This window comes from Mobula birostris, chromosome 23 (assembly GCF_030028105.1).
Source record: "Mobula birostris isolate sMobBir1 chromosome 23, sMobBir1.hap1, whole genome shotgun sequence".
In the NCBI taxonomy this organism is placed as follows: Eukaryota; Metazoa; Chordata; class Chondrichthyes; order Myliobatiformes; family Myliobatidae; genus Mobula; species Mobula birostris.
Window position 1 is genome coordinate 60,065,846 of NC_092392.1, and position 23,104 is coordinate 60,088,949.

Below are 23,104 nucleotides of genomic sequence, written 5' to 3' on the forward strand. Positions count from 1 at the left end.
GGACAGACAGGGAGGCAGAGGGGGTGGGTGGCTCTGTTGGTAAAAATGAAATCAAATCCTTAGAAAGAGATGACATAGGGTCAGAAGATGTAGAATCCTTGTGAGTGGAGTTAAGAAACTGCAAGGATAAAACAACTGTGATGAGAGTTACTGTTCAGGCCTCCGAACAGTAGCCAGGATATGTGATACAAATTACAATGAGAGATAGAAAAAGCATGTAAAAAGGACAATGTTATGATACTCATGGGGGTTTCAATATGCAGGTGGATTGTGAAAATTAAGTTGATGCTGATTCCACGAGGGGGAATTTGTAGAATGCCTACAAGATAACTTTTTAGAACAGCTTGTGGTTGAGTCCATTAGGGGAAAGTCAGTTCTGCTTTGGGTGCTGTGTAATGAACCAGATATAATCAGAGAACTTAAGGTAAAGGAACCCTTAGTAATCATAATATCATAGAGTGCACCCTAATGTTTGAGAGGGAGAATCTAAAGTTAGATGTATCAGTATTATATTACAGTAAAGGGAATTACAGAGGCACGAGAGGAGCTGGCCAAAGTTGATAGGAAGGGATGATGGCAGAAGAGCAATGGCTGGAGTTTCTGCAGGCAATTTGGAGAGCACAGGACAGATACATTCCAAAGATAAAGGATGAGGCAACAGTGGCTGACAAGGGAAGTCAAAGACAGCATAAAAGCAAAAGAGAGGGCATATGCTATAGCAAAAATTTGTGGGAAGTTAGAGGATTGAGAAGCTTTTAAAAACCAACAGAAGGCAAATAAAAGAAGACATAAGGAGGGAAAAGATGAAATTTGAAGGTAAGCTAACCAATAATATAAAAGATGATACTAAAAGTTTTTGTTTTAAATGAAGAGTAAAAGGGTGGTGAGAGTGAATATTGCATAACTGGAAATTGACGCAGGAAAGGTAATACTGGGGGAGAAAGAAATGGTGGACAAACTTAATAAGTATTAATACTTAATACTACAGTCTTCACTAGCAGTATGCCAGAATTCAAGAGAGTCAGGGGACAGAAGTGAGTGTAGTTGCTATTACTAAGGAGAAGGTGCTTGGGAAGCCGAAAGATTGAAAAGTCACCTGGACCAGACAGACTTCTCCCCAGAGTTCTGAGAGAGGTAGCTATAGAAACTGTGCAGGCATTAGAAATGATCATTCAAGAATCATTAGACTCTGGAAATCTTCCAAAGGACAGGGAAATTATAAATGCGACTCCACTTTTTTAAGAAGGGAGGGGCGGCAGAAGATAGGAAATTATAGGCCAGTTAGCCTGATTTCAGAGGTTGGGAAGATGTTGGAATCCATTAAGGGTGAGATTTTGGGGTACATGGAGGTACATGATAAAACAGGCCAGAGTCAGCATGGCTTCCTTAAGGGGAAATCTTGTCTGACAAATCTGTTGGAATTATTTGAGGAACTAACAGGCAAGATAGACAAAAGTGGATGTTGCTCACTTGGATTTTCAGAAGGTTTTGACAAGGTGCTGCAGAACAGATAAGAGCCCACGATTTCACAGGAAAGATACTAGCATGGATAGAGCATTGGCTGACTGGCAGGAGGCAATCAGTAGGAATAAAAGGGGCCTCTTCTGGAGGGGCAGGTAGTGTTGAAGAAGCAGGAACTCTACAGAAGGACTTGGGCAGAATGGTAGAATAGGCAAAGAAGAGGCAGATAGATGGAATATAGTGTACGGAAGTGTATGGTCATGCACTCTGGTAGAAGGAATAAAGATGTAGACTATCTTCTAAACAAGGAGGAAATTCAAAACTCAGAGGTGCAAAGGGACTTGGGAGTCCTTGTGCAGGATTTCCTAAAGGTTAACTTATAGGTTGGGTCGGTAATATTGAAGGCAAATGCAATGTTAGCATTCAGTTCGACAGTACTAGAATAGAACAGCAAAGATGTAATGCTAAGGCTTTATAAGACAATAGTCAGATCTCACAGAGTATTATGAGCAGTTTTGGACCCCTTATCCAAAAAAGAAGATATAGTGGCATTGAAGAGGTTTGCGGGAATGAAAGGGTAATGTATGAGGAGTGTTTGATTGCTCTAGGCCTATGCTTGCTGGACGTTTGGAGAATGAGGGGTGATCTCATTGCCAGTTTCAAAATAATGCAGCTACCAGGAGGAAGATAGGAGGAGATTATTTTTCAAATTTGTTAAAGTTAGTTTAATATTTAAAGTTAAATGTGCATTTTAGTGAATTCTTCAACAAAAGAAAATTATTCTGTTTTAACATTGTTTTTTCTTTTTGATGGGATTCTAGTGAAATTGACAATTTTGACAGCTGTGCTGGTAGGGGAGTGATGGGTCTGACACATCCATTGTACAAATGTTGTGAGCTCAGTGCTCCTGTACTGCCATGCCCAGGGACTGTCAGCAGCTCCAAGGTGGACTTCAGCATTAGATTGGTTTATCACAAGGGTCGTTGTTCTTTTTCACTTAATAAATAGATGTGTACATTGCCAGAAATGCCAGCAGTTATCGTCTCCTCCTAAAGGCCCCTGAAATAAGTTGTATTGGTTTATCTGATCACAGGCAGACCAGACAGGGTAAGGTTTGCAGACTTCTTGCCCTAAATCATTTGAGATTTTACAAGAATATGGTATCCTGCTAAGTTTTATTTAATTCAAGATTGATTTGTTAGACGCAAACTCATTCCCAGATCAATAACAGCTCTGGTTACTTGTCTAGTATTTTAACTACTGTGTACAAGTAGATTAAGCACCCTTGTCTAGATGCATCATAGTATCATGTGTACAAATATCACAACATGCAAATAAAATCTGAGTGCATCACGGTTTTAAATGTTTTGTTGTAATTAAGGTGTATACATACACAAAAATGTATGCTTATATTGATATGTAAATATACTATAGTGTCAATAAAATAAGCTAATCTATCACCTAGGAAATCAAGTCAGTCACTGAACTGCAATGTCTAGCTCTGTTACTGATGGATGCACAGTGTCTCGTTCTGTAAATGTTTCATATGATTAAATTGTTAGTTTCAATGATGACAGGGTCAAGCTGAAGTACTCCTGTTTTATAAAACAATGTATTGAATGTTCCAATGCAGTAACAGGCCACTTCAGCTCAAACACGAGGCCCACCCACCAAAACCCTCTACTCCAACTCCTGCCCTTCACCCACCTTGCTCCTATCATTCATCCAATTATCCACTCTTAACCTGGAACAGAAACCCCATGTCACATTGCTTTGAACATTACTTTCAATTGCTGATCATTTTCTTCAGAGTGCTTCCTTGATTTCCCACTCATTGATGCTACCTGGTAGCATCACCTATCTCTAATATCCCATAACTTACCCTCATCAACTTAGCAGTCCAGGCACTGACTATCAAAAATGTAATGTGCGACCTTGTCTGCTTTTTATTAAAGGTCAACAACTGCAGTATTGTGGATGCAAACAGTTCCCATAGTGACATGGCCAATACATTACTGGATTACACACCTAGAGGTCTGAACTAATGATCCAGAGGTAAAAGTGTTCAAAATCCACTTAGAGACTGGCCTGTCATGAATTAACTACCTCAGGTTAAATTTAGTCAATTCATTCACCAGCAATTGAAAAGATAGAATCAGCAAAAAAAAAGCCATGAACCTGATGAACTTTCTTTAACAACGTATCTAGTTCACTAAAGTCCTCATAAAAGTAAATCTACCCAATCTATCTGGAATTTTATCAAATGTCTTCTGAAAATTTATGTAAACACGATCTATTATATCCTTAGGCAATGTCCCTTGTGACAGGCTAGTCTGTAAGTTTAGACAACATGGGATCCAGGGGGAGAGAGGTAAATGGATTTGTAATTGGATCAATTGTAGGAGGCAGAGTGTGAAGGTTGGAGGTTCTTTCCTGGATTGTAGGCTTGTGCCGTCCGATGTGTCACAGGGGTCATTTCAGGGACCTTTCTTGTTTGTAATTTACATAAATGATTTGGATGTAAAAGTACAAGCCATGGTTGATAAATCTGCATAAGATACTAAATTAGCTGGTATTGCAGGCAGATTAGAGAATAATGAAAAATTACAGGGGGATCTTAATCTGTAGGGTTCGGGGGCTGAGGATTGACAAACAGCTTTCAATCCAGATTCAAGATTGTTTGATGTCATTTCCAGCATCTAAGTGTAAAGGAGAATGGAACAATTGTTACCCTGGATCCCATGTGGCACAAGACACACAATAAGGTAAAGAACACACTAATAATAAAAAACACACAATAAATATGAAAACATGTAATAGTTTATATACAGAGATTGATTGTATGTCCATAAAATGATGCTAGACATGGAACTAACTGACAGGAAATGACAAGGCAGTGGCTGTTCGGGGTACGGAGAGGTGGGTCATGAGTGGAGGTGTTGATGAAAGTTTATTATCAAAGCACACATATGCCACCATATACAACCCCGAGATTCGTTTTCTTGCAGGCATATTTAATAAATCCAATAACCATAATAGAATCAATGAAAGGCCACAACAACCAGTCCGTAAAATACAACAAACTGTGCCAACACAAAAATAAAGATAAAAAAGAAATAATAAATAAATAAACAAACGAACAATAAATATCAAGACCATGAGATGAAGAGTCCTTGAAAGTGAATCCATGGATTGTGGAAACAGTTCAGTGATGAGGCAAGTGAAGTTGAGTGATGTTCTCCTCACTGGTTGGAGAGCTTGATGGTTGAGGGGTAATAACTGTCTCTGAACCTGGTGGTGTGAGCCCTGAGGCTCCTGTACCTCCCTCCTGATGGCAGCAGCAGTGAGGAGAGAGCATGTCCTGGGTGGTGGGGTCTCTGATAATGGATGCTGCTTTCCTGCGACAACACACTGTGTAGATGTGCTCAATGGTAGGGAGGGCTTTATCTGTGATGGACTGAGCCATATCCACTATTTTTTTTTGTAGGATTTTCCATTCAAAGGCATTGGTGTTTCCATACCAGGCTGTGATGCAGTCTATCAAGAAACACTCCATCAGACATCTATAGATGTCTGTCAAAGTATTAGATGTCATGTCAAATCTTCGCAAGCTCTTAAGGAAGTAGAGGCATTGCCGTGCTTTCTTCATAATTGTACTTTCACGCTGGGCCCAGAACAGATCCTCTGAAATGATAACACTGAGGAATTTAAAGTTGCTGACCCTCTCCACCTCTGATCTCCTGATGAGGACTGGCTCATGGACCTCTGGTTTCCTTCTCCTGAAGTCAATAATCCATTCTTTGGTCTTGCTGACATTGAGTGAGAGGTTGTTGTTGTGGCAACACTCAGCCAGATTTTCAACCTCTCTCCTGTATGCTGATTCAGCCTTGCTTCTTGGAGAAAGTAACTGTTTTTGAGTCTGATGGTCTTGGTGTAGATGCTACATAGCCTCCACCCTGATGGGAATAGGACAAATAGACCATGAGAGGACTGGGTAGGATCCTTCATGATGCTACTGGCCCTTAACCGGCACACTTTTGTATATCTGTCCTTGACAGTGGGTAGGCTGGTGCCAATGGTGCACTGGACAGTTTTGACTACCCATTGTAGACCCTTCCTGTCAGCCATGGAGCAGTTTCCATAGTAAATGTGATGCAACATGTTAGGATGTTCTCTACTACACATCTGTAGAATGACTCGAGTACAGATGTGCATAGTCCAACTCTCTTCAGCCTCTTCAGAAAGTAGAAGCATTGGTGAACTTTGTGCAGAATGTTTTCTGGGACCATGAGAGGTTGTACGTGATGTGCACTCTTAGGGAGTTTGAAACTGAAGCCTTTCTACTGCTGTGCCACTGATGTAAAGGGATGTCAGTGGTGCAAGTTCTCCTGAAGTTGATAACCATCTCTTTTGTCTTGTCAACATTGAGGAAGAGGTTGTTTGCTTGCCACCAGGCCTCGAGCTCTTCCACCTCCTCCCTGTAGGCCACCTCATCATTTTTGGCGATGAGCTCCACCACTGTGGTGTCATTGGCAAACTTGACAACATTATTAATCAGGTGTTTGGCTGTGCAGGCACCTGTGAACAGAGTGTACAGCCCTGGGGGGCACCCATGTTGAGAATGATGGCGAGGGAGGAGTGGTAATGCATCCTGACTATCAGAGATCTCTTGGTTCGGAAGTCCAACACCCAGTTGCACAGTGGTGTATTTAGACTGAGGAGTAGGAGTTTGTTCACCAAGGTCTGTGGGACAGTAGTGTTGAACACTAAACTGAAATCCAGCAACAGCATTCTGAGATTTATCTATTGCATTCTGGAAAATCAAATCAGGGTCAGACTTGTGATCACCACAGTGAATGACAGGGCTCCAAGGTGTGTTATGGAACAGAGGGTCCTGGGTATGCAAGTGTGTTGTTCATTGGAAGTGGAATCTCAGGTAGACAGGGTGGTAAAGAAGTCATTTGGTACACTGACCTTCATTCGATGGGGCTCTGAGCATAGGAGATGGCAAGTTACATTGTAGTTATAAAGATGTTGGTGAGGCCTCCTTTGGTGTATTGTGTATAAGACCATAAGACAATGGAGCAGAAGTCGGCCATTCGGCCCAACGAGTCTGCTCCACCATTTTATCATGAGCTGATCCATTCTACCATTTAGTCCCACTCCCCCGCCTTCTCACGATAACCTTTGATGTCCTGGCTACTCAGATACCTATCAATCTCTGCCTTAAATACACCCAATGACTTGGCCTCCACTGCTGCCCATGGCAACAAATTCCATAGATTCACCACCCTCTGGCTAAAAAAATTTCTTTGCATCTCTGTTCTGAATGGGCACCCTTCAATCCTTAAGTCATGCCCTCACGTACTAGACTCCCCCATCATGGGAAACAACTTTGCCACATCCACTCTGTCCATGCCTTTCAACATTCAAAATGTTTCTATGAGGTCCCCCCTCATTCTTCTAAACTCCAAGGAATACAGTCCAAGAGCAGACAAACGTTCCTCATATGTTAACCCTCTCATTCCCGGAATCATTCTAGTGAATCTTCTCTGTACCCTCTCCAACGTCAGCACATGCTTTCTTAAATAAGAAGACCAAAACTGCCCACAGTACTCCAAGTGAGGTCTCGCCAGCGCCTTATAGAGCCTCAAATATAGCTTTGATAACCCTGTTATAGGAAATATGTTATTAAACTAGAAAGAGTACAGAGTAGATTTCCCAAGATTTTGCCTGGACTTGGAGGTCTGAGTTACAAGGACCGGTTACATAGACTAGTTTACTCGCTGGAATGAAGGAGATTGAGTAGTGTCCTGATAGAAGGAAATAGGATCATGAAGGGCAAAGGCAACACCTAGCCTTTTTCCCAGGGAGGGGCTGTTAAAAACAAGTGGATATATATTTAAGATTAGAGGCAGTACACCCGGGCATCTTGTCCATGCAAAAAAGTGATGCATATTTGGAATAAGCTGCAAGAAATAGTAGTTGATGTGGGCACATTAGCTAAAAATTAGGAAGTGGAAGGATAAGTTACATTTGCCAAATAAGTAACACAAAGTGTTGAAACTACAGGCTGTCAAGTCTTCAGGTCCAAGTGGGCTTTATTCTATGGTCTATAAAGAGACAGCTAGTGGGATAGATGATGGATTGTCTTTAATCCTCCAATTTTCCCTAGATTTAGGGTAGGTTCCATGAGGGTAGATTAGAACATAACAAATATAGCTCCTTTGTTCAAAAACACTTACCTTTGACCGGAGTGTCTCCGAAAAGTTTGCTATTGCCTCTTGCTGACTTTGCTGCCACCTCCCCTGTGGGTGTTTGGGTTTTAGATCTGCTTTTGTCAATGTCACTAATGATACTTTGAATTGATATCTTACTGAGAGCTAACCTATGACTGAATGGTCTCTGCAAACAGGCATATCTGCAAGTAGCAGTTGGCCACCCCCTCTTGACGTATGCCACATCTTTGATGAAGTCCTTCCAGGTATAATCCAATATGTTCTCAAGCCCCTGGGGGAATGGGATCTCAGCAATCTTGCAATGAAGAATCATTCCATTAATCTCATCCAGCAGCTGTGACACAGGGAATTTCAGCCTCGCAAAGTGACTGGTATGTACATCGATATTAGAGTATGAAGAAGCAAAGGTTTTAATAGTCTCAGTGCTCTGTAAAGCAGAGAAAGGCCTCAATGTATCTTCATCTAACTTCTCTTCAGAAGCAGGGATTGTTAATTGCTTTTTGATCTTCTGAGATCTGAAAGAAATAAAGGCAATCTGAGATAAAAATAGACTCAGTCTCAAAATTAGGATCACCAAATGAAGTCTGACGTTATTCAGTCCAATGAATCTATCATGGTGTTTGCACTGAATACGAACCACTTCCTCTCCTACTCTATTTAAATATATCAACACACTATCCAGTTATTCTTTTTTGTGCTTTAAGAATCAAGGATCCAACTTCATTTATCATATACATTTACCTATATTAGGGATTTGCTAAAGATGGGTGCTTTAGAGAGCCTATCATCCCAGCACATGATCAATAATGCTGCTTGCTTCTCCAGAGCATAATGCATCATTTATGGATTCGTGTAACAGCTGCAGTTAAACTTAGGTATCCCACTCTTACTGAATGGAATTTAAAACCCCAAGTGGAATGGGGCATAGTACAGGGGGGCTCGAAAGTTCCATGTCAATTGGCTCTTATCACAGATTATACCATGATAGTCAGTCACCCTCTCCCTCCCACTTCTCTCTTCCTTTCTTTAAGGCAAGTAGTGCACATGGCCATGGGGAAGGTATGCTCTGCGTGCACTTTTAGCTTAGTATGTTTGTTTCTGTAACTTGGGGATCATGAATGTTTTACTGTTTATCAATAAATTATTAAGATATAGTGCTTATTCATAGTCAGTATTTTCTGTTTCACTTGCCAGACCTTCTGATCTAGTTCAACATTACAGACATGCAACAAAAAAAAACAACATTCAGCAATTATAAAGAGTAAGAATTACATAAAAATAAAGTTTGAGGTTAAAGTACAGATATGGAATAAAGTGTGCATAAGTACACAAATACCAGCATGTATTTAAAATATAAACAGCTCGATAAAATGTGGCTGAAAGTGTTTACACTGCAGTGACAGGGGTAATAGATAGAGGGGAATGAGGGTGGGGATGGTGGGGGGCTAACCACAATGGTTGATCAGATTAACCACCAGGCAGAAGAAATTTTTAAGATGAGTTTAAGTGAAGCTTTTTTTTAGTAGCCATATAGCACTTCCCAAAAGGGAGCTTTTGGTAAAGACAGTTTGCAGGCTAGGTAGTGTCTACTTTACTACCAACTACTAATTCGCAAGCCTTCTAACTAGCTTCCCCTCTCACTCCATGGGACAAAATATCATACTCTAGCGGAGTCAAAACAGTAAGCTTTATACAGTGAATGGTCAGGCTCTGGGGAGTGTTGTGGAACAGAAGGACTGAGAAGTATAGGCACATGGTTCACTGAAAGCAGAATTACAGGTAGACAAGATTTGATGCATTGGCCTTCATCAATCAGGGTGCCGAGTACAGGTTTTGAGACATAATTTTGCATCTGTACAAGATATTGATATAACTGCAATTGGATTATTATATACAGTTTTGAGCACCCTGTTATAGGAAAGGCACCATGAAACTTGAGAGAGTACAGAGAATGCTGCCAGGACTCGAGCACCTGAGTTATAGAACTTATTCCTTTGGAGCGCAGGAGACTGAAAGATGACCGTATAGATGTGTATAAAATCAAGAGGAGCATGGTTAGAGTGAACACACATGGTCTTTTTCTCAGGGGAGGAGAACTGAAAACTAGAAGACAGGTTTTAAGGTGAAAGGTGAAAGATTTAAATGGGACTTGAAGAGCAACTTCTCCATGCAGAAGGTGGTGCCTATAAGGAATGAGTTTGCCAGAGAATGTGGTAGATGCAGGTACAATAACAACATTCAAAAGATAATCGGATAAGTACATGGATAGCACAAGTTTAGAGAGGCCAAATGCACGCAAGTGGGGCTAATTTGGTGGACACAATGGTCAGCATGGATATCTTAGACTGAACGTTTCAATGCTCTGACTCAATGACAGCACTTGTACTTGCCAGGCAAGGAAATTTTTCCTGAATTGGACATTTATTTTTATATTTCCTGCTTGATTCGTGAAATCCGTCATTAAGAAATCCTCCACTGCAGTATGTAAAGACAATCCATTTCAGGGTGCCATAGATAGAAAATCATTACATGTCTGCTGGATTGCACTTGCAAGGTCTAAGCTGCAGAATAAGTTCTCAGAATAGGCTTATCCTCATCATTATTTTTGTCCCTCATGTTCAGAACTCCAGGATCAGCAGTTATCTTACCTAACCAGGTGAGGCTTTATGGTTGAAGTACTTATTTCAGATTGCAGATCATCTTGGATCGTCTTCTGTTCTTTTAGAAACTTTCTCAAGCTTGTCTGTAGGAACAGAATTTTATTCTTATTATTTATTTCTGTTTTTTTAAAATTGAATTTTAAAAAAACTACCTATTTCTTACCTGTTCAAAAAAAAGAACATTCTCTATGTTCAAAGGTATTTTTTCTACATCTGCCATGGTTCAAATGCACTGCAGTCACCTGGTTAGATTAAGAAACAGAAGTAAAAATAATCGGTTTACAATTTTTGTGAAAAACAAAACAAGAAATTAATTGAATTGGCAGATGGGTTCCAACAGATCAGGAGGTGGTTTGGCTGGGGTTGGGGAACAAGTGAGCAAGGGATTGTGTTGATGAAACTGCTCTTCACAGGTAGGTAAGTCATCGAAACACCTCAATGCCACTCTGTATCGAAAACCTGAGGGGTAACTTGATAGCAATGAACAACCAGCCTGAACCCGTTGACTGCTCTCAGGCAGAAAGCAGCTCTGCAGATGCAAGAGTCTGTAAATGTACTGACTGCACTATAGAACAAGAGAATGTAGACTTTAGACACAATAAAAAGAACATAACTTTGTGTTGGCCAATCATTATAATGACTCTGCATGCAATCACTATTATCTGAACTGCAAGCATCACTGGCAGCTAAACTTTGTAACCTGCCAGCATCAGTAAAAATACAAGTTTGAATAAGTCAAAAAGCAGATTGCATTAAAATTTCAAGACTCTTACAGGGCTTGTTCAGCTGCATTGCAGGGATGTTCCCACTGGCTGAACAGTCTTAAATAAAGAATTAACTGACCTACTGTCTCTAACCTTTTGTTATTTGATCAGGAGAGAGGTTGGCGATTCAAGACTGAGATGACAACTAATTTCTTCAATCAGTGGATCATGAATCTTGGTAAATTTCTTACGCAGGGGAGAGTGGAGATTCGATCACTGATTTTATTGGGAAGAGTGATTTGTGGATTTCTGAATTTTAAGGGAATCAACCAACGCAGCGATAGTGCAGCAAAATGACGGTGAAGTGGATGACCGGCCACATTAGTGATGGATGCCAGAGCAAGATTATTAAAGATAAACAGAGTGATCCACTCCTGTTTAATATCCAAGGATACGAATTAAAGGACAGGCAGTAGGCTGGGGGGAGGGGGAGTGGTTTTGTTGATAAAACATGAAATCAAATCCTTTGAAAGAGGTGACATACAGTAGGATTGGAAGAAGTAGAATCCTTGTGGGTAGAGTGAAGAAACTGCAAGAGTAAAAAGATCTCAACGCAAGCAATATACAGGACCCTAAAGAGTAGCCAGGATGTGGGCTACAAATTACAATAGGAGACAGAAAAGGCATGCAAAAAGGACAATGTCATCATAGTCATGAGGATTTCAATAAGCAGGTATATTGCGAAAATCAGGTTGGTGCTTGATCCCAAGAAAGGAAATTTCTAGAATGCCTACAAGATGGCTTTATAGAGCAGCTTGTGGATTAGTCCAGTAGGGGCATGACAATCCTGGATCGGTTGTTACGTAATGACCCAGATTTGATTAGGGAGCTTAAGGTAAAGGAACCCTTAGGAGATTATGATCATAATATAATAGAATTCATCCTGAATTTTGAGAAGCTAAAATCACATGTACAGTATCAATATTACAGTGGAGCAAAGGGAATTACAGATGCATGAGAGAGCAGCTGGCCAGAGTTGACTGGAAGGGGACACTAACATGAATAATAGCAGAACAGTAATGGCTAGTGCTTCTGGGGCAAATTTGAAAGGTGCAGGACAGCTACATCCTGAAGATGAAGAAGTAGTCTAAATGGAGGATGAGGCACCCACGGCTGAGAAGTCAAAGACAGCATAAAAGCAAAAAAGATGGCATATAACATTGCAAAATTTGTGGAAAATTAGAGGATTAGGATACAGGTGCTGTTTTCTCCCGGTAGGGATTAGCTTTTAGTTCCAAGGGCTCCTGCCACGTTTTGTCACCCTGCAACCTTATCCTTCAATCTCTTTGAATTATGGAGGGCAGCATGTGTATAAATGTCTCTCTCCAGCAGACTTCATCATGACTCCAGTATCTCTACTATTTTTTAATGTTTTGTTAATTGTACATATGATTTTTTTTGTGTTCTATCGCTGAGCAACAGTGAACCATCTGATTGGCCTATCAGAGATCTCTTTGGGAACTAGTTGACTTGATCAGCATTTCTGATCTGGCTATTGTTCACGATTTCACTTAATTAAAAATAAAAATTGTGGCATCATTCAACTACATTTCAATCTCCCTCCTAAATGCCAATGTCACCACCTATGATTCAGCCAACAACAGTAGTTTCGCCAGCCAACTTAAGTGTTTATTTGGAGCTTTACTTAGCCACACAATCATAAGTATAAAGTGAGTAGAGCAGGAGGCTAAGCATGTAGCCCTGTGGTGGACCTGTGCCAATCTTTATTAACTGAGGTCTGCCAGTGAGGAAATTGAAGATCCAGTTGTACTGAGTGGTATTGAAGCTCAGGACTTTGAGCTTAGTAATGTGTTTTGAGAGGATGAAAGTGTTGAATGCTAAGATGTAGTCAATGAAAAGCATCCTAATAAATGCATCTTCATTGTCCACATGTTCAGAGCTGAATAAAGACCCAATGAAATGGAATCTGCTGTTGACCTGTTGCGATGTAGTCAAATTAGACTGGATCCAGATCACTCCTCAGGCAGGAGTTGATATGCTTCATGACCGACATCTCGAAGCACCTCATTGCAGTGGATGTAAGTGGTACTGGTTGATGGTCAAGGAGGCAGCTAACCACATTCTTCTTTGGAAATGGCATGACTGATGCCTACTTGAAGCAGATGGGGTATCTCAGACTACTGAAGTGAGAGGTTGAAGATATCAGCAAAGTTGATTAGCACAGGTCTTCAGTATTCGGCCAGGTACACCATCTGAGCGAGATGTTTTCCATGGGTTCACCCTCCTTCGGACGCTCTCATGTCAGCCTCAGAGACTGAGATCACACAGTCGTTGGTCTGTAGGGGTTCATGAAGGTGCCTTTCTATTCTGTTGATCAAAGCAAGCATTAAAGGTGTTGAACTCATCTGGGAGCAAAACCTTGTTGTCATTTATGCTGCTTGGTTTTGCGTTGTAGGAGATAATAACATATGTTCCAACATACTCGCATTCACGGAACTATACCCAGAAGCCATGCCCTGCAATCCAGGCAGAAAACGGCTCTGTGCTCACCGTTCATTAAAATATTTTCTGCACACAGCCAGCATGTAATGGTATTCTTTACGTGAAAGTGGCAAGGACACAGAATCTATTCAGAGTGGGGGACTTCACTATCTCTCATCCATAGATGAAAGGCTTGGTACCCTAACCATTGACTAAGCTGGCTGAGTGCTGAGGAGAAAGTGCTGCCAGAATGGCACTGTAGCAGGGAGCTAAGTGAACCAACACAAGGGATAAACCTACTTGTCTTTGTTCTCACCAGCCTACTTGTTGCAGACGCATCTATTTTTGATAGAATTGGTATACATGACCACTGCACAGTCATAAAGTCATACAGAACAAAGACAGGCCCTTGGGTCAACCATGTCCACACTGACCACAAATATCCATCTGTACTAATCCCATTTACCAGCACCAAGTGGTCCACAAATATCCATCTATACTAATCCCATTTACCAGCACCAGGTGGTCCACAAATATCCATCTATACTAATCCCATTTACCAGCACCAAGTGGTCCACAGCCATCAATGCCTTCGCAAGGAATGTGGATGAGAGCTGGTTTAAATAGGCTGCAGGTAATGAATTGGAAACAAGTGGCAGGTGACTCCTGCTAGTGGGGTGAAGAATGGGAGATGCCCGCCTGTGCATGCCTGACAGGAGCTATAGGGATCTTTTGTCTAATAGCACCAGTTTCAGGAACAGTTATTACCCTGCAACCATCAGGCTCCCGAACTGGCATGGATAACGTCACTCACCACAACACTGAGCTGATCCCACAACCTACAGACTCACTTTCAACAACTCTATAACTCATGAATTTACAGCTCATATTCTCAGTATTACTTATCTATTATTTGCATAGCTTGTCTTCTTTTGTGCAGTATTTGTTTCTCAGTCTTTTATCTGTTATTTTTAATAATTCTTTTGTATTTCTTTACCCACCTGTAAATGCCTGTGGGAAAATGAATCTCAAGGTAGTGTATGCTGACCTATAGACACTTTGATAATATACTGTATTTACTCTGACTTTGAAACTGAAGCTTTGCAATTCCACAGCATCTACTCATGAAAGGTGGTGGACAATTAAACAGCAAATGGGAGGAAGAGATGCCAAGAACAACCTGACCTTCGGTGATGTGCAGCCCAGCACATGAGTGCTAATGACAAGCTTGACACATTTACAACCAGCAGTGCAGACCAGAAGTTACACCTCAGCTTCCTCATGTCATCCTGATCATCATGGAAACATCCAACTGAATTGAGACCAAGTGATATTAAGAAATAGCTAGGAGAACTGTGTAAAGGATGCATGAACAGGAAATACCACAGTTGAGAGTCTGAAGACCTGTAGACTAGATGCAGCTCCAGTAAAGCTTTAGATCTTCTAAATTGAAGGAATCAAGTGGTATGGAGTTAGTACAGGAAAAATAGGGCTGATTTGGAAAATCAATCACAGTCTTATTAAACAATAGAGTGAGTACCAAGGGCCAAATGGTCTTCTCCTGTTTCTATTTATGCAGCAGGACTACGTTGTAGCCTATGGGCCATGCAAGGAAAGATTCAACTTCTAACCTGGCAACACCTTTCTACCATTTGTAAACCACTGATTAGATCAGACCAGAATACCTGAACAATATTCCAGTTCATGAGTGATATTATATCTGTGTAACCCTCTCACTGGGGCTCATACACAAACTCAACTCATTAGCTAGCTCTGCTAACAGCCACAAGACTCAGTGTGAGAAGGCCACCTTCCGTAAACAAGATACGTCTAGGGTCAGTATGATGTGGGGTTCAACCAAACAGGAACGTCGTGATGTTCCAATTAAAGGGACTTCGATTTGAGCGAATGCTGTGTAAACACTGCCCATATGCAATTATCGGTCAGCAAGTGTTAACAGATCATACACTGCATAAAATGCCTGGAGACTTGCCTGTTATTGTGTGTGTGAGTGAATGGTTGGGCGGGATGGAGGAAAGGGGTTTGTTTTGCTGTTGTTTTGTTGCTGTGTTCTGTTGTTGTGGTTGCTTGTGTTGTTCATCTGAACTTTGTAAGTATGCTATGTTGGTACCAGAATGTGTGGTGATATTTGCAGGCTGCGTCCAGCACATCCTTAAGTTGCTAGTTGTTAACACAAATGACACATTTCACTGTATGTTATGATGTACGATGTATGTTATGTACATGTATGTTACAATGTACATGTGATAAATAAATGAATCAGAATCTGAATCAGACAGACGGACAGAATGAGGAGACAGGTAACAGATCAGAAGTTATACAGAGAAATATGCAGTGACTGACAGAGAACAAGAACCAAGTAGCACAGTTTAAAGGGTGTGCAGGAACAGAGGGATGTGTGTGTCCATAATTCTATGAAAGTACTGAGGCATGTTTAAGCCAGCTGGTGGTGAAGTGGCATCAGCGCCCGACTTCCGAGCGAAAGCTCCTGAGTTTGAATCCAGCCGGCTTCCTTGCACGCTTTCCATCCGTGCTGGGTTGAGCATCGAGCTAGCAACTCGGCCTCGTAAAAATAAGAAAGCCTGCTAAAAAAAAATTGCCATCACAGACGGCGTACTGATGACTCCACTCGAAGTTAAGGGCTTTCTTCTTCTTCTTCTTCTACTACTGGGGCATGTTGAACAAAATGCTTAGTAAAGCAAGTGGTTTCCTGGAATAGCTAAATAAAGGCTAAAATTAAGCTAAACACTGGCTGGGTGACAACATACACACACAAACCAACCCATACACATACAAACCGACCCAAACACATTACTGGAAGTTTACTGACTTCCTCAGCTACCTAACACTGGAGGAGCTGAACTTCTAAAACTTTTCGATCCCGTGCCACACGGGAAGTTGTATCTAGCCTGAAAATGTAGGCTCCTCCAAGTCTCTATCCAGCCAATAAGAGTCACCTGCCCACTCGTTTCCAACTCATCACTTGTACCCTATTTAAACCCAGCTCAGGTCCACGATCCTTGTTCACTCATTGGAACCAACCAACCTCAACCAATTGCTCCTAGTCTTCAGTTACTTTGGTTCCTGAGAGTTTAGTATCTGTTCTCCCTTGGTTTGTGGCTCCTCGTGGCTTGTTATTTTGTAGCTAACACTCATCACTAAATTGTCCTCGTTGCTCTGCTTTTGGGTCAAGCCTCCTGTAAATTTCCAGATGGGTGAACCATCGATTGACCCAGCAGAATATGCTTGCCTAAAGGAAGTCATCCATCAACATGAGCACACAATCCAGAAGCAGAAAATCATTGAACATCTACACACTAGTCTCTTCCAACTCTGTCTTGATACAGAAACCCCATGACAATCAACCTCCGCCCTCTGAGCCTCCGATTCCAATACCAAACTCTTCAACAGATTTCCCAACCTGATGTCACAATTTCCTGTCCCACTGCATCTTAAACTTCGAACTCCAGTCATCTCCGTATTCTACGGACTGAGCCAAGATTGCCTTCGTCATTTCTCTTGTGATTGGACGAGCTCTGACCTGGACCACCACTAACTGGGACAATAAAATTACCATTTACAATAAATATGTGGAATTTACTGCTGAGATGCGCCAGTTTTCAACCACCCAGGGGTCAGTGAATCAGATACTTTCTCTGTATCAAGGTCACACTCTGGAATGTAGGATCCTCAGGGAGGAGCACTGTTCAAATGTGGAACTGCTGCTGGCCCATTACGATCATGGTCTCTCAGGGTGTTCAAAAGACCAGCCATCTACCAGGCAGATGTCCAGAGACCTTGAAAGTATTATCACTCTGACCCTCCAAATTGACAAGCTTCCTATGGATGGGCCTTCCAGCTCATCAGTCAGAACCCCAGTTCTCAGAAAACCATATCAGGCTGCAGGACCCTCTCAGCAACATCTCCAGAATCCATGCAGTTAGGGAGAGCTCTTTTAACCCGTGCTCCCCCCCCCCACCCAAGAGCATGAACATCATAATGGCTTCATTTGACAATCCCAGTACCCAGCCAGTGCAGGATTCTTCTGTCAAAATGAAAGATAGAAATCTCTGTCCCTACATCATCCTCCGTAGGCTCAAACAAAAAGCCATCATTAAGAAGCACTAGCCTCTCCCCTGGATGGACAGCACTTTCAAAACACTCCATGGGGCCCAGATCTTCATCAAACTGGCTCAACAGAGTGCATACAACCTGATCTGTATCTGTGAGTGGAAGGTAGCACCCTAAGCACCCAATGGCCACTAGAATACTTGGTGATGCCTTTCTGAATTTCCAACAATCCAGCTGTTCTCCAAACCTTCATTAACGAAATCCTCCGAGGCATGCTACAGAGGTACATATGTGTTCATCTACTTTGACAACATCTGTATCTTCTTCAGGGACTGCCATGACCATGTCTGTCATATCTGTTCAGTCCTTCAGCATTTCTTCGAAAACCAGCTGTACTGCAGTTAGAAAAACGCTGGTTCCATATCCCAGTCATTTCCTTCCTGGGTTATGTCCTCTCCCTCCAAGGCACAACTATGGAACCAGAGAAAGTACATGCTGTCATTGAATGGCCTGGACCATGCTCCCTCAAACAACTACGGCACTTCTTGCGTTCCTCCAGTTTCTACTGCCAGCTCATCAGAAACTACAGCTGAATTGCTGCTCCTCTCATCTCCCTCACCAAGTCACCTCTTCCCGGATAACCTAGTCTAACCATGCATTTGAGGAACTCAGGAGATACTTCACCATCACTCCTATTCTCCACCATCCAAACCCCTCCAGTCTTTTTGTGGTTCAGGTGGGCACCGGGACCATCATTTCCCAGTAAGGACTAGAAAGGAAGACACACCCTTGTGTCTTCTTTTCGTGCAAGTTCAGCTCTACACAGCACCGGTATGGAGTAGCAGATCAGGAGCTACTCGCCATTAAACAGACATTGGAGGAACAGAGACATTGGCTGATGAAAAACACTAAGCCTTTCCTGATCTGGACTGACCACCAGAACCTCATATCCCTACAACAGACCCAATAACTCAACCCACTTCAGGCTCCCTGTGCCCTCTTCATTGGGCAATTCAATTTCACCATCTCTTACCGACCCGTTTCCAAGAACACTAAGGTGGACGCCCTGTCTCAACAGTCTAACCCAGGTGAAACCCTCAGCCCATCATTCCATCTTCACAGATCCTCACACTGATCATCTGGCTCCTCAAGAAGCAGATCTGCTAGGTCCTACGGCCAAAGCAGGCTCATGCTGAGACACCTGCATCTATGTGCCAGAGGCCATGCACTCTGAGGCACTATTGTGGGCCCACTCTTTGCCCATATCTAGCCATCAGGACTCATGATAAACCCAATGTTTTCTGCAACCCATGTTCTGGTGGCCAAGATGTAAATCAGCTTGTTGTTGCCTGCTCTCATTGTCCCCAGTCCAATTCCACCAGCCTCTGGGCTCCTGTACCTCATACTGGTTCCTCAGCATCCATGGTCCCACATCACCATGGATTTCATCACAGGCTTGCCACCTTCTGATGGGACCATGGTGACCATGACCAGTTCTCCAAGATGGCCCACTTGCCCTTCATTAGCCACAGAGGGGGCAGACCTGGCTCTCCAACATGTAGTCTACCTTCACAGCTTCCATAACAACATTGTGTTGGACTGGGGCCCAGTATTCTGTCAAACCTTCTGCTCCATCTCCTGGTACACTAATTCCAGAACGGAGGCATGAAGGTCCATCCTAACTGCCAACCATAGCTACTGCTGCCAGGTTAACTACTGTTGGTGCTCAGCCAGACTACGCAGGCCTGAAGCCGGTGCCCTACAGTCCACCCGAGATATGCCCCTGTGCACTGGCTCCCACAAGCCTGGTTCATTGGTCCCTTTAAGATCATCCTTTGCATCGATCAAATCACTTACCATCTCCAGCTGCCACCTTCCACATGTCCTGCCTCAAACCTGTTGTCCATAGACTACTCAACCCACTAAACCTGCACCTCTGGAACCAAGGATGTTGGAAGGTGGTCCAGTATACATGGTTTACCAGCTGATGGATTTACATCATTGGGATCAGGGTGTGCAGTACCCAGTCGACTGGGAAGAGTATGGCCTAGAGGGGAGATATTAAATGCTGTCCAGTTACATTTTGGATCCATCACTTATTGAGGAGTTCCACCGCACCCATCCTGGGCCATTGGGGGCTGGCTGTGGGTGGGGTGGGGGGGGGGGTTAGGGGTCCTACCAGACCAGCACATGCAAGCTCCTCCTAGTTTCCATCCAGCTAATAGGAGTCACCTGCAGCCCATTTAGACCCAGCTCCCGTCCAAAGTCCTTGTTTACTCATTCCAACCGACTAGCCTCAAACAGTTGCTAACAAGAGAAAATCTACAGATGCTGGAAATACGAGCAACACACACAAAATGCTGGAGGAACTTAGCAAGCCAGGCAGCATCTGTGGAAAAGAGTACAATCAACTTTTTGGGCAGAAACCCTTCATCAGGACTCAACCAGCTGCTCCTGACTTTCAGTTATCTTGTTGCCTATGAGTTTAGTGTCAAAGACATGCAGGTTGGTGGGTTAATTGGTCATTGTAAATTACCCCATGATCAGGCACGGATTAAATTGGGATTGCTGGGCTGTGTGGCTCGAAGGGCCGGAAGGGGCTATTCCACACTGCATCTCAACAAAACAAAGGGTTTGGCCATAGGCATGAGCATGAAGACAACCAGCCACGACCTTGTTGAATGGCACAGCAAGCCTGAAGGGACAGATATCTCACTCCTATTTCTTATGACGTACTCTGATAGAACCAGGCTCTGATACTTCCAAATACAAATTCACTATCCACTCTTAACACGGTGTCCTCACGGACATACCCATCCTTACACACACAGACAGGGATACAAAACAGATCATCCTTACAGATAATTCTGCCGTAGTTATAAAACACCACAGCACAGAAACAAGCCCTTCAGCCCATCTAGTCAGTGCCAACCTGGCCTCCCACCTAGTTCCAACTACCTGCGCTCAGACCCTGCCCTCCATACCACTCCCATCCATTATCCATCCAAACTTTTCTTAAATGTTACAATTGAACCCACATCCACCGTTTCCAGTGGCAGCTCTACCACCCTTTGGAGGAAACCGCCCCTCAGATTCTCCTAGTTCACCCCTCACCCTTAACCCATGATGTCCAGTTCTAGTCTCACCCAACCTGGGGGGGGGGAGGGTAGTGGAGGGGAGCCTGCATGCATTCACTCTGTCTATACCCCTCAGTTCTGTATACCTCCAATAGCTCTCCCTCATTCTCCTGCACTCCAGGGAATGAAGTACGAATGTATTCAACCTTTCCCTATAGTTCAGGTCCTCAAGTCCGAGCAACACACTTGTACATTTTCTCTGCACTCTTTCCCCCTTATTGGCATCTTTCCAGTAAGTAGGTGACCAGAACTACACACAATACTCCAGACTGTGCCTCACTACTGTCTTGTACCACTTCAACGCAACATCCCAACTCTTGTATTCAACACCTGGATTTCTGAAGAGCAATGTGTAAGCTCTTTACAACCCTGTAACGCCTTAGAGCGATGAATAAGCATATAGTCCTGTATAACGTAAATGCCTACCATCCCCAGAATTGAGTTCCACTGACTTCAACAGTCAAAGCTCAAAAGCAGATACAAACAAGTGAAACGCACATAAAATGCTGGAGGAATTCAGCAAGTTAGGCAGCTTCTACAGAGGGGAATTAACAGTCGACTTTTCGGGCCTTCATCAGAACCAGTCTGAGACCGTGTCGTGGCGGAATTCAGTGCAATACGCAAGATAACTATTAGTCACCATAAGAAATGTAAATAAAAGTAAGCCGTACAAGAAGAGTGCCAAAAGTTCAGAAATCTGATGACGTTGGAGCTGTTCCTAAAACATTTAGTGTGGGCCTGTACCTCACCCTCAGTGTAGCGATGGGAAGAGAGCATTCAGGAGAGGGCCCTTAGAGATGGGTGTCGCCCTTTGAGGCATCGCCTATTAAAGATGCCCCCGATAGTTGTGAGGCTGGTGCTCATGATGGAGCCACACTCACACAGGTGTTCACACTGAAATGAACATTATATGATGGTTGCCAGTTACACTCCTCGAAGGAAACACTGACTCGCACAAGCACCCTCCCGCCCTCACACACAGAGTCAACGAGGTCACACTCGCATCCAATCGGGACAGCTCTCACTCCGCTCTTTCTGCATAAAAGAATCCTGTTGAAACTTCTCTCACTCGGCCTGTTTTAAAACTTTAAAAGCGTATCGCCGACCTGCCCTCCAGATTGCAGTTCGGACTGCTTCCGTCCGGCGGTCTGGCAGCTCCGAGCCGTGTCCTGTAACTGCAATCGGTGTGCGCCGAGCTCTCCCGCGGAGTCTCTTCGTTTCCCTGGGCAACAGCACCTTCCGTTCGGCTGCACGACCTGGCCGGACTGCGGCTTTACAGCCAGGGGATGACCACCCCAACAACGACGGAGAGCTGCCCCGCCAGCGAGACACTGCCCCCGGGCGCCGCTGCCCCAGACAAGGCTCAATGGTTGCGCTGCCTTTTACAACGGGGCAACGGTGGCTGACGCTGCCTCACTTCACAATGCCCCTAGTAACGTCGTCTGAGGCAGGGTAAAGTGCTTGGTGTAAGAGAAAGAATGAAGGAAAATAAAACACAAACAAGGGAAAATCTGCAGATGCCGGAAATCCGAGCAACACGCACAAAATGTTGGAGGAACTCAGCAGGCCAGGCAGCATCTCTGGAAAAAAAAAGTACAGTCGACGCTTCGGGCCGAACCCCTTCATCGGGACTGGAGGGAAAAACCCTACAGCAGATTTTAAAAATGCGGGTGGGGGGGGGGGGTGGAAATAGAAAACCACCAGGTGATAGGAGAAACCTGGAGGGGAGGGATGAAGTAAAGAGCTGAGAAGTTGATTGGTGAAGGCGGGAAAAGGGGGTGGTTAATGGAGAAGGTGGAGTTTGGGGGAGATAACCGGAAACTTGAGAAATCGATGTTTATGCCATACGGTTGGAGGCTACCCAAACGAAAAATAAGGTGGTTGTTGAGTGGCTCGCCGAGCTGGCTTGTTAGCTTGCAGCCGTTTCGTTACCCAGCTAGGCAACTTCGAATGAAATGTTGGTGATCTACATTGTTCGTCTTTTATGTTTCCTGTGATTAATCCGTTTATGTGCCATTTCTATTGGTTACCGATTATGTAATTCGCGATTGGCTCGTTAAAATCCGATCAGATAATTGTCCGGGCTGAGTTAGTCGACCGCTATGTAGGATTAATGTCGTCCTCATTGATTGACGCGTGTAATGAGGTGTGAATTGGCACTTGGCTCTGGATGATGACTTGAAACTGAAGTGGGATGTAGACTGGGTTCATTTCGACGTGCTTGTTGATAGAATTCTGTGCAGAGGACAAAGCCTCTGAGAATTCTCGGGCTTGTCGTTGGTGAGCTTTGGCCTAGGATAGTGTCCAGT

General features: G+C 43.3%; 1 protein-coding gene across 3 annotated transcripts in view; it reads right to left on the bottom strand.

Moving 5' to 3' along the window:
* The window catches only part of LOC140186655 (uncharacterized protein C3orf20-like), a 144,129-nt gene extending 121,728 nt beyond the window's left edge, over window positions 1-22,401 (bottom strand). For all 3 annotated transcript variants that reach the window (XM_072241061.1, XM_072241060.1, XM_072241062.1), the window contains exons 1-4: window positions 21,902-22,401; window positions 10,524-10,602; window positions 10,349-10,443; window positions 7,707-8,215 (exon numbers count right to left, since the gene is read on the bottom strand). In XM_072241061.1, coding sequence (XP_072097162.1) covers window positions 7,707-8,215; window positions 10,349-10,443; window positions 10,524-10,580 — 661 coding nt within the window. In that variant the 5' untranslated portion in view covers window positions 10,581-10,602; window positions 21,902-22,401. The remainder of the gene's footprint in view (window positions 1-7,706; window positions 8,216-10,348; window positions 10,444-10,523; window positions 10,603-21,901) is intronic.
* Window positions 22,402-23,104: the final 703 nt, after the last annotated feature.